Raw genomic sequence first — 13,430 nt, forward strand, 5'->3', positions numbered from 1 at the left:
GACCTTTCAACTAGCCCGACATACTTGGGGCGGCAGTGGCTCAGTGGTTCATGTAGGTTGTCTACAACCGGAAGGTTGGTGGTTCGATCCCCGGTTCCACCTGACCAAGTGCCGAGGTGTCCATGAGCAAGACACCTAACCCCAGCTGCTCCCGACGAGCTGGATGGCGCCTTGCATGGCTGACACCGCCGTCGGTGTGTGAATGGGTGAATGTGAGGCAAAAATGTAAAGCGCTTTGGATGGCCGTAGGTCTGTTAAAAGCGCTATATAAATGCAGTCCATTTACCATTTACCATACTCTTTTACTGCATGGCCCCGGGCCATCGGGCCATTGCTTATGTCGAGCCCTGGTCTTAGCTTTCTAATATTTCACATATTACATTAATCAAAATCAATAGGTCTGAAGACCGAATCCATGTTGCACGTGGCGCATTCTGACATTTTTTTCCTTGAATTACCGCTAGGTGTGAATTGTGCTCAAATAAACGTTGACTCTTCTCTGACCAGCTGACATTTGATTAAACGTTTCAATAAACGGGAAACAAATCCTATCCAGTTATAAAGAGTTTTCTGTGTGTTGACAAATCTTTCGCAATGTTCTAACAGACGGGATTCGCACACAACGCGTCTGGTAATGTCCGATTCGCCACCTAATGACTCCTTTGAACAGAATCATTTTAACGACTGGTTAGAACAACTGATCTGTCCAACACTGAACTAACGAATCAGTTTAATAATTTACACAGAACACATCTGAAATGAGAACACAAGTGTGCTTACCCAATTTAGCAAGAGTGGATAGTAAGAATTAGTTTTAATTATCCACAGTCTTTCAGCTTATTTATGTTGACAATATGTAGTAAAATAAATAGCCTAAAACCATTTAGTTTAGACTGGAGTGAGGTGAAACCAGAACAAAGTTGTTATTAGCTAGCTGATAATTTAATGAAAGTGTATATGGCCGAAAATTAGGCTATTTTTTTTTAATACTACTTTTTAATATTGATATGATTATATACCAAAACAATTATCTGTAAATAGTGTAAACAATGAGGAAAAAAAACAAACATCAAGGTATCATAATAAGATAAACAAAAATTACAAACTGTTTCTTTGAATTTATTTAAAATTTATTGTCAGTATTGCACTTGCAGATCACGTGTGTTTGTGTGTGTGGATGACCATGTCTGTCAGCCACCACCGAAGACCATTTTTGACCCTGGAAAAACCCTGCGTGTATATGACTTTCTTCTTTCTGATGAACAGAGTTATATTAATAAATATCAGGGTTTTTCCTGGCTCAAAATGAGGCGGAGGTGGTAAAATCCTGCTTGGCCCAGCCAACCAGCGGCTTGCGATTTTGCCAATTAATTGTCAGTTTTAGGGCTGTGTCATAGATTTTCTGTGTGCATTGATCATTAAATAATTATGAATTTAATCCCTTTTAAGTTATCACTTTACAGTGTAAGATTACAGCTAACACCTTTAAATATTTATTCAATTCAGTAAATAACTGAAACAATCACAACAAACTGGCAAAATAAAAGGGTTATAAATGTATAATTCATATATTTCTATCACAATAGAATATCTACATCTGTGTTTGTGGAACTAATGGTCACTTTTTTATTTGTTAAACACAATCCAGAATCCACTAAGTACACACATTTATTATAGAGAAAACAATAAATGAATAAAAATATATATTAAATTAGGTGAGTGGATAGTTAAAAAAATTGCAATTACAAAAAGTCATTCTTGAAAAATATCTTTGGCCTATAATTTTATAAAATCTAAACATGTTAATAAAAAGGTACAAATTACTTTGTGTTCTTATAAAATACATTATGAAAAACAATTGATATTATTATATTTATATTTATATATGTATGTAGATAATTATATGGGCCTACACAGATAACATAATATTACAAGATGTTTATTGTAAACGTAATGTGCAGCTCTGAAATGGGGCAACAAAGATATGATAGATACGAGAGAACAAGATATGCTTTTTAATAATCTTTCAGTGCACAAAACTATGAAAATATATGAAATGCTTCTAAACAGAGCGGCACAAAGCGCTTATGCGCATCCCGGGTGCAGAATAATGTGCTTACAGCAACATGGAGTCAGAGTGCGCAGTGCAGCGCGAGTGGAGTGCGCATTGAAAAGTTCACGGCATAAAGAGAAGAGATGTGGAGCGCACAAATCCTAGTCTACGATGTATATCTGTCCAACAGTTCACTGATCATTTGTTTCGTCACAGTTCTAAATTCCAGTTATTGTGCGTGTGATGCTAATTAATAGTCCTTGTGTTGTCACCCGGTAGCGAGTACAACATCATTCAGAAACCGCTAGATAACTCCAGCAAGATGAAGTCATTTTATGCAAACAGCCCTTTATCTACATATCAAGTACAAGTATAATAATGGGAATACGTATATCATCTTGGAGTGAGCTTTACCGTGCAGCTGCTGACTATCGTAACCAAACGCGACGCGCTATTTGAATGCTGAACGGAGAATGATTGACAGCTGCGGCGGAGAAAAGACGAGTTTCGCGAACTTTAATTTAATGATGTAAATATTCTTCTATCCCTCACATTCTGCTATGGAATTGCTTTAGATGACTTTGTACCAGCAAATCATAATATAATAATGATTGCTGAAGGATCATGTGACGATACATTTCTGATGATTATCTAATTATCACTACATAATCTGCGCAAGTGATTGCCTGTCTGAGTTTTGTCGACAGACGGAGGCGGCACGAAATTTGACGAAGGCGGCCGCCTCGTAATTCTCTATGTAGGAAAAACCCTGAATATCTTTTTTTCCCTCTCTACCTCCTGATTTATTATTATAACTATCATTAACTAATCTACTGAAAATACCACAGGTAAAAAGCAATCAACATCACAAGAAATGTGTATTTATTATATCTGCATACAATATATAATACAACTGTGTATTATTCTTACTATTAACATTACTAATTATATACTTTGTTCTTGCCATATATTGAAAGGCTGTGAATATTTTTACACTACACACACACTATGATTATCTTCGGTTTTGATGCATTTCTTTTGTAGTATTTAGAAGGCTGTGAAATATCTTTTGCACAACACATTCTTTGTTTGTTCGTATGTTTGGCTGTGGTTTTTGTATATTTCTGTTCCCTTTTTTTCTACACTTACTATGTTATGTTATGTCTTTGGTCAATTTCATTAAAAAAATTAAAATATCCTGAAACTTCCAAGCGTTATAATGGGCAGTGATGTTCATTGAGTTCGAAGCTCAAAGTGCATCCATCCATAATAAACGTGCTCCACAAGGCTCTGGGGGTTAATAAAGGCCTTCTGAAGAGAATCGACGGGGTTTTGTAAGAAGCATATCCATATTTAAAACTTTATAAAGTAAAATATCGAGCTTCCGCCATACAGCCTTCCGTATTCAACTTGCGCAGAAAGTGCCTCTCGCAGTTCAAAATGCTTATGCCAAGTCCAACATCATACATCGTGCCCGTAATGTTTTTTTTAATAAGTTGAATACGGATTTGGATGCACTTTTTTGAGCTTCAAACTCAATAGACCCCGTCACTGACATTATAAAGCTTGGATCATTTATATTTTGTGATTATCAATATCAAGTGGTATTAAATTGGTCTTGTGATATTATGTGCAAAAGATAACTGAAGAAGTGTTTTTATTGTTCCATTTAAAACTCAAACAACATGTAATTCAGCATTTCAAAAGGTCTTACTCACTAATGGCTGATTCGCTACAACACAAAAACAGCCAGGAGGGAGGAAATGAAACCATTGTTATGAAACTGCAAGGCTAAAGCATTTCAGAATGTAGATCCGTTCCAAAAGTAAATTTGTTGACAATGCCAAAGTAAAATATACAGTATAAACATTATTCTTTACCCATTCAGAAAACATTTTCACTGCACAATAGTACATTTTGTGATACAAACAAATCAGCGTTTTTCTGATTTAAATGTAGTGAAACACAGTAACTAGTTATCAGAAGAGGCATTGGATCATTGAAGAGCTCAAATTCTTCAAAAACTCACAGAGCCTTATAAAGCCAAAAAAGCCCATAATGGATAGAAAGTGATCTAGGCCAGGTTCTCTTTTCAGATTTGATGCAGGTTCCCAACACATCAGCAAGCTCAAAAGCCCTGACAAACGGATGTCTCACATTTAATCATCATCCAGATGAAACATGGCACTTTTATGGTTCAGAGGAACAAAATTATGAGATCTGTGTGGGTAGCATTTGCGTGTAGCACAATTTTTGGTAAATGGAAGAAATGTACCCCCAGTTTCACAGACAAGTCTTAAATCTAGTCCCAGAATAAAAGGTATGTTTGAGCTGTTTTAACTGAAAGCAACTTACACTTATCTTAAAATATGTCAGTGCCATTGTTTTGTCTCAAGATGCACACCAGTAATGTTTTTTTCTTAGGCACGTTTATAAAAGCTACTTAAATGCCCTAATTGAACTAAGGCCTAATCCTGGCTCAGTCTAAGCTGTCTGTGAAACCAGGCCTTATGTAATAATTATGGCACCGCGGGTGGGTATCGAAATTATTTTTCAGACGGGTTTTATTTATTCAACATTGACATACATACACAACATGCTTTTCTTGAGCTTATGAACAGAATCAACTTTATTAAAACAACAAATATTAACAAATATTAAAACATGAACCCAACGTTTTTTTCCGATTTATTCTTCAATTTATTCTTTTTTTCCGATTTATTCTTCCTCCACAGGCCATACCCCTCCCCCCCCAGACTCTAGTGTTTTTGTGAATGTACTACATTATCAATAATCATATTAGCCAATAAAAGTCTGTTAGTCACACTCCAATCTGATTTAAAAATCACAACACTTTTAGACAAACAGTTAACAATAAAACAAAGGAATTAAAGACTTTTAGTTTAGTTTAGTTTAGTTTAGTCAGTGTCTAGACCTCCAACCGCAATTAAGTTGTTTTCTCGTTACCTCTTCCTCTCATTCTTCTACTACTCTCCTATCTCAGTACATCTCATTCTTCTGCTCTTTTCCTGTTGCTCTCTCAGCAGCAAGCATACCAAGGCGAGGGTCAATACAGGGGGAAGTAACACCTTAAAAATCTAAAAAGACCCTGTTGTACACACACTTTCCGTAGTATGTGTGCTCGTGGACATAACAGACTTATAAAACATAACAACTGGCCAGGGAACACAGACAATTGGTTACATAACTGAGGAGAGAATGGAGTCTCTGGTGAGGGCAAAGCTTCAATATCCTAAAATGTTTACAAATGGATAAGACTGAACGGCATACAAACACACTTCTTTTACACAGTGCCCACACACACACACCACAGACATGAGAATGTTGTGCACACACACACAATCCTAGGTAAGGTTCAGTGCGGCTTTCCGCTCTCATTGTGGGCAACTGGTAACTGGTATGAGACTGAATACATTCATATATATATATATATATATATATATATATATATATATACATACATACATACACGTTATATACATATATATATATATATATATGAGAGTTAGAGCTTAGCTCGGGCTGTTGTGTCCGAGCCCGGCCAGGGCCGGCCCATTAACTGTAATTATGAGCCCGAGCCCGATTTAAACCCTACCCTTTTTTAATATGTGGGTGTTCTGAACGAGCCTGTAATGAGCGAAGCGGACCGGTGTGACGTTCACTCAAATCCCGCTCAGACATGACATTTATCTGTACTGTAGCCTACTACTTGTTGTAGCCATTAAACAATATATTTTGTTTCATATTTATGTTTAAATATTATGTTATTTTTAAATTTCATCTGATTATGAAAAATGCAAAGATGCGAGTGGGTCATTTTTGTGGTTATTATATTTTGTTTAATATTAAGTTGTTTTGTAGAAAGCCTTTCTTTAAAGTGAATTTCATTTTGTATAAATTGTATCTTAATTTTAATCAAGGTTTCGTCAGCCAATTGCCTGGATTTAATAAATAAGAAGCAAATAGGCTATAGCAGACTATAATCGTGACATGAAGGCGCGGGAGCGATCACTTTCATTCCACATGAACTGAAGCGTGTCTCATAAATAAACCGAGACTCGCAGGCTACTTGCCTCACAGACATGATAAATATGTGTATTAGGGCTGCAACGACGCGTCGACGTCGTCGATGACGTCGACTACGAAAATACGTCGACGTCCGTGAAATGCGTCGACGCGTCGGCGGCACATTATTTACGTTCTAGAATGGAACAGAAGATCTAGAATAATGGCGGCTTCTGCTCCCGGGCATAGTGAAAATGATAATTTATCATATAAAGCCAGACCGCGACATTCAAAAGTGTGGGAGTACTTTAAACAGAAGCCGAATAAAAATGTGCTTTATTCGCTCTGTAACGCCGGTTTCACACTGCACGCGGTGGCAGAGAAGGAGCTGTGCGCGTGGAGAGCGAGAGCTTTCACACTGTCAGTCAGTGTTGCCAAGTCCGCTTTTTTTTCCCGCGGAATTGGGCTTCTTCTACACTGTTGCCGCAGGCTGTGTCTCATGTCCGCGGGTTGAAGCAAAAACACACACATATTTAACCCCCCGAACGCGATGTTTACCAGAGAACCTCCCCGAAACGCGATTGGGCTTGTTTTGGGCTAGTTTTGAGTAACGAATGGGTGGGTTTTGTTGTGTAAACCTGGCAACCCTGCTGCCAGTGTTCTCTCGCGCAGCTGAACCGTGGCGCGTGTATTGCAACAGACGGTCACATTTTCCGGGGTTCTTCTCCGACCCCAGTACCTCGTGCTTTTATTTATTATGGGCTGCATATATCTCCTGTTAATGCGACCCGGTTCCCTCTCTGTCCCAAACACATATGCATAATAACATGCTGTAGGTAGTTTGCATGATTAAAGTAACATTAAAGTTAAGATTTGCCTCTAGCTTTAATCATTTAAATGTGTATTTGAAGTTTGGGCAAAAACTTCTGGCAGCTTTAGTCGTTGTTTATGCACATGTATCTTCAAAATAGACGACTAGTTAAATTAAAACTATGCTCCTGTATGTGAACCTTTTGCAGATAAATACAAGTGCATTTTCGTTTACTATTGACACAAATCAATAAGTAAATCACTCAACTACTAGCCTATAGTAAACAACTTTTCCTAATTAGGCCTACTCTGTATACATTTTATGATGAATAGTATCATTATATATTATGTTTAAAAAGCTTCTTGTGTTCATATATTTCATTATAAAATGGCATACTATGTACCCTTCCTGAAATACAATTAATATTGTCATCATTCATTGATTTCATGTTAAAATAATATACAAATTCACTACCCTCTTTGAAATACAATAATCAGTAAAAAAGAATCATAAGATTAATCCGGAAAAATAATCGTTAGATTAGTCGACTAATCGAAAAAATAATCGTTAGATTAGTCGACAGAAAAAATAATCGTTAGTTGCAGCTCTAATGTGTATAGAAACCTTGAAATGTCCACTTTTAAACGAAACAATCAAGGGCTCAGCCCGAGGATAGTGCCAGGAAATATCGGGAAGAGATTAAAAAAAAAACATGAGGTTGAGAAGATGTAAAGGCAAGACAATTGAATATAATGTGAACTAGGATCTTGTTATAGTCAGTTATTTTGAAGTCCCCTGGTTTCATGTATTAATGGTTTCATCCCTACTTTTATGTGTTAATATGTATTAGTATTATAGCTGCAATCAGAGGCGTAGCAAGCTTTTCAAAAGTGTGGGGGATGGGTGTGGTTTGTTTGTTAACAACAAAAACGATGAATACAATGACAGAAGGATACAAAAGGTATAACATATATATATATATATATATATATATATATATATATATATATATATATATATATATATATATATATATATATTATACATACCTCCATTTTTTTTAACCACCGTGTTTGTTCGGTTGGGTTCTGATGGCTAGTCACATCAGTTTTTTGCTATTCTATTCTTAGGCGACGGGGACAGAAAGAGGTTAAGGAGAAAAAAAATTCAATTTTTTTTTATTTTACTTAAAAGACTTGAAAAACCTTACTTAAACTTAAAACTTTACTTAAAAAACCTTGTACACATTCCTAGTGTATAGTATAACATACAATAAATATAAATAAAGATTTACACTGGCAGCTCAAAGTTGTACAACAGCATTTAAGTATGAAATGTAATGAATAAATGTAAAAATAAAACACTACATAGACTTCACTATAAAATAAATTGATTCTTATTAAAGCTACTGTATTAATGTTTTTCAGTCAAGAACAGAGTGCTTTTCTATGTCTATTGTAGTTTTATTAACATTAAAGTCCCCATAGTAGGAAATAATATGGAAGTCAATGGCTACCATCAGCTGTCTGTGTTCAACAGAAGAAATGAATACAGGTTTGGAACAATATTAGAGTGAGTAAATAATGAAAGAATTTTAGAGGTGAACTGTCCCTTTAAGGACGGCGTGTTCACTATAGGCTGCGCTGCTGTCAATTTAAGACGTGCATAATATACAGACACACACGCAAATTTACTTTCACTTTACACATAACCGACTCTATTTGACAGTATTAGCACAGTAAGACTACTTAGTCCAGTAATCACGTGTTTGACAGGCTTTTAGTGCGTGCGCTCTGCGCGTTAAAACAGTGCATTAGCACGCAAATAACCAGCAAGGCTTTAAAACGCATGCAAATAATGAACTTTCGTGATTGTGAATAACTATAGTGTTCTGTGAGTATAACTCTCTGACACCAGCATTGCAAGCATGTCTAGCACTGTGTATAGTGATTGGATATTTGCTCATATCAGCGTGTAGACTCACAGGCACACTGCAAAAACAAAACAACGCAATTCACAAGCGCGTATTGAACCGTGAATGCTGTACCGAACGGTTTAATATTATAATGAGAATTGTGGCGTCCCTAAAGCGTTTGTGCAAAACTGCAGGAAAACTGCAGAAAAAGTGTGGGTGTTGAACCCTCTCACCGGGAAAAGTGTGGGTGTTAAAACACCCACATCCACCACGGGTGCGACGCCCCTGGCTGCAATATGTAACATTTTTGAAGTAAAATATCCAACAACCACTAGGCCAGTGTAATATATTTTGTTCAGTTGAGTACTTACACTATACCAAATGTTTCCAACTATTTGTAAATCGTGAGAAATTGCTATTTTAACCAAGGAACCGAGTCGTGTGTGGAAGTCGCCTGTCAATAGCATCATATCTGCTTTACCCTCGGTTTCTAGTTTTACTTTGAAGAAACGCTTTACTCTGCAGTGTGCAACAAGTGTCATAGCAGCCGCCGAGCAAAAGCACAGAGTAACGTCATATCATTTTTAACACACTCAGATGTATCTAATATGATAAACAGAGCTGCGTTACCTCATACTCGTGACCGGAAAAGCGAAAGTGGCGCCGGCGAGTCGGCGACTGTGGCATAATAAAAGTCCCATTGCTCGCGAGATGTGTGTTGCGTTCATCTCTTATAAGAAATCGCTCCAGTAACGTTAATAACAGTGTTTCAGTGGTGGTAGACCTCCCGAAACTACTAGTGTCACGGAGCGGGCGTGTTCTGGATACACAGTGTTGTCATTGACGCGGCGCGCAGTACGCGGTTGTTTGTATCGGTGCATTTCTAGAGTGAGCTGAAATGACAAGAGTGCACATAAATGTGGTAAATAAATATAAACAACATTTATTTGACTAACACTTTCACCTGTGCCACACTGAGGCCGTGACGATAAACCAACTACAACATGGTGGCATCTGTGCAAAATCTTACAGTAAACAAACAATAAAAAAGAAGCTGGAAAATTGCTAAATGGAAAACTACATAATAAAATAATTTTGGCAGCTTGTGTATTATTAATTATCGCCTAATCTACATTGCTGTCCTTTCTCCACCACTGCTGTGCTACCCTACTACTCTGACGGTAATAACTGAAACTTTATGAAAACTATACCACCTCCTGTTTGAGAGCAATGTTACATCCGAATATACATCACAATATGGAATTAAAAGATATCAGCTACGTTGGGAAACCATCATACATCCTTTGAAGTAATGTTATAAGCAGCCAAAGGACTATGTAAAATATTGATTGTTAACAGTTGTAGAATATGTATAATGTAAATCCAAATGACTACCACGATAAATTGTTACATATTGCAGCCAGGGGCGTCGCACCCGTGTTGGATGTGGATAAATATGTGAATGACTACCACGATAAATTAATGAACAAAATGTAAATGGTCCAATGTGCAAGTTAAAACAACAATCTTTGTACTTGATATGAATTTACACTGTTTGGGGATAAGTAGTAGATTTTATATAGTCATAGGTATACACTAACCCATCCGGCCCCTTGACCAAAACACTTCTTTAACATGCGGTAATCAGATTAACATTAACAACCATCTGAAAAGTAGTGGACTAGCCTAATATTAATTTATCATTGAGCAGCTGACGCTTATCCAAAGTGACTTACAAAACACTTTTTAATTAAAAAGCCAACTGGATACTGGGAGTTACTTGCTAAAGCACACAATGGTAATAGCTCATTAATTCCTGCTATATTTAAACACAACCTTTTGGTTTACTTGCCCACATTTTTAACTAATAGGTTGCTTTCAGAGACACAATGTAATTATTTAATTATCCAAAAGTTAGTATACAACATCAAAGCTGCAAAAATGTGTTCTGAAGGTGTTAGCGCTTATCTCTTCACTTATTTCACACTGGGCCAATAGTCCCTGGCACACATTCAAACTGGCTTTCGTGTTTCTCTCAGCTTGAGACCTCTGGGAGTCAGAGGTCCCAGGGGCTGATCTGTAATCCTTCCTTGGTTACAGAGGATTCATATCGAAGCTCTGTGGTGCACCTGAACATATCACACTAATTAGAAGCAAAATATGTATTCCTTAAGGAAGTGCTTTAATTCGTCAAAGCAGCACACAGGGTTTTGGAACTGAAGGGCCAAAACTATAAACTACATTCCTCACATTCTTTTGATTCATTAAATTCCTAGGCTCAAAACTCACAACCCAAATGTCCCACACACAGAACACAAATGTAGTTTTACGTGGCCACAGGCAGGAGGTTCAGTGTATCCAGAAATTCAAACAATGCTGGTAGTTTACAGAGCTGAAACTCTAATGAGCTTGTGGTCTGGGGCTAAATGGTGCTGCGACTGTGACATTTGTTTATTACAGCCAGTTTAAATGAGGATGATCTAGTCTGGACTGGAGGGCATGGTGGGGAAATACTGCCTTCCGACAGATGAGTAATACATGTCTGAAATACCACAGCAACAAGGTCCTACCAACCCTGACGAGTGTGACTATATTAAGCAATGCTTTAAAAAAAACTGTGGGCTCTGATTACGACAAAACTGAGCATGGATGTGGAACAAAACAGTCGTTTGACTTTGTTTTTTGGTTACAGGGACACCACAACCCCCAAAATAGTTGGAACTGGAGCTCTTGGTGCCTTTAAACAAGCTGGTCTAAATTAAACAATGTATCCAACGTCTGAGCCCACTATGTGATGTAGACACTGTTTCATTTAGGCATTTTAAGTCAACTGTGTACAAAAATGTCTAGAACTGCTTATACAGCTTAAGCTGATTTACAATGTCTACAAATTAAGTCATCTTGAGACAGAATTCAGTTTGAGTTGTATGAATCGTTGGAGACATTTTAAGTGTGAGTTAAATGTGTGAGTTTCTTTGTGATGTTTAAGTCAGCTGGAGTGTAAACAGTTTTATAGTTGTATGAACCAACCAGTGTACTGAGATGTTGTAATTCAGCTTGAGTTGTATATGTTGTCTTGAATTGACACGTTAAGTCAGTTTGAATTGTTTAAACACTTTCCTAGGGACAATTTAAGTCAGTTTGCGTTGTCTAAACGCTTTCCTATAGACAATTTAAGTCAGCTTTAGTTGTGAAAACTCTTTCAAAACGGCTAATACAATTCAAACTGACTCAAATTGTCTAGTTTAAATCGATTTGCGGTTACTTTGTATAACCCGTTTAAACGCTGTGAGCCAGCTTGAGTTGTTTAAACCCTTACCCTTGTCTTGAGACCCAAGTCAGTTTGAGTTGTATACATTGCATTATTTACAGTCAGACAGTTTTCCAAAACAATGGACAGTATGGCTGTTATGTAGCAGCAAAATACGTAAATAAATCAGGCTATATCTAGGCAGCATTCGTACAGTGTCTCTTACCTGTTGCGTCCTGTCGGCAGGATTCTTCATGATCGCGTGCCGAAAACTATTGTCCACATATGACGCCATTCTGTCCGCGTGCATTCACATGTAACAAAATATCTCTTTTATTAAACCTCGTACATTTCCCCTAACGCTTCTGACTTCTTTTAAGCAGAGCCGTCATTTGTAAAAACCCCAAAACGTTTTCTAAAATACAAAAATATCTCGAAGTGGGCCAGTTTCCGAGCCCCGGGCTGGAGTTCTATTCAAACCAGGGGTAACGTTAACGGTAGATTTTCGTAGCGGCGTACAGGGGGGCAAATATTTACACCGTTAAAAGTTTATGGCGTTCAATAATCTACTTCAAAATAAAGCACAAAGACGACAGTGTAACAGAGTCACTCTTTGCCGAGTAACTTTCCGGAAACGACTATAGAGCAACTAAACACGTCCACAAATGTCTGAGCATTGTCTTGTGTCCGGATAGAGGTTCAGGGATATGCAGGCGTAAACTCCCCCGTTGTTTCGGGGTCGCTGTTCATCACTCCGCGTCTGGCAAGTCTCCTCAGTCGTGTCAAAGGGGAAATCCGACACTAAACGTCCGATAATCCAAGTTGGAGAAGTTTAACAAAGTGACGTGCGTCCATAGTGACTGTGACCGGACACCGGACAGACTGGCGGGCGGGGTGAAACTGGACCGGTGACAACGCAGTGATTCACAAGAGTTGAAGCAAGAAATTAAATGGCCGACCTCTAGCGCTCCCAGTGGACAAACAAGTTCAGACGAACTTTGAGGTAGATCTGTGGTAATGGAGCACTGCGGCGACCAGTGGAAAACAACGAGCGTTACAAACCCGAGAACGTTTCCGATTTAGAAAAAAACGTTGGATTTTGTAAGGTGAGATTTAAATGCTTAAGTTATAGGCCTAACTGATCCAATTCTATAACTAGGCCTATTTGGAGCAATAACAATTAGATGTATCTACATGGCATTTACCTATTTTTATTAGCCTATTTATTAATTTAATATTAGGCTATTATTAAAGCTATAATTTGGTTTTTTATGTTTATGTAAATTTTTCCGTAACGAATTTACTGATATGATATTTTACTAAGAATGTAAGAGAGTTTTATAGAAATGAAAACCGTTAACCGTGTGTGTTGTGC

The 13,430-nt window shown here is 37.5% G+C and overlaps 1 protein-coding gene across 2 annotated transcripts in view; it reads right to left on the reverse strand.

The window, feature by feature from the left end:
- Positions 1–12,502, reverse strand: part of rapgef2a (Rap guanine nucleotide exchange factor 2a) — a 64,656-nt gene extending 52,154 nt beyond the window's left edge. For both annotated transcript variants that reach the window (XM_079812242.1, XM_079812243.1), the window contains exon 1: positions 12,282–12,502. In XM_079812242.1, coding sequence (XP_079668368.1) covers positions 12,282–12,365 — 84 coding nt within the window. In that variant the 5' untranslated portion in view covers positions 12,366–12,502. The remainder of the gene's footprint in view (positions 1–12,281) is intronic.
- Positions 12,503–13,430: the final 928 nt, after the last annotated feature.

This window comes from Gobio gobio (genome assembly GCF_949357685.1).
Source record: "Gobio gobio genome assembly, chromosome: 3".
Classification (NCBI taxonomy): domain Eukaryota; kingdom Metazoa; phylum Chordata; class Actinopteri; order Cypriniformes; family Gobionidae; genus Gobio; species Gobio gobio.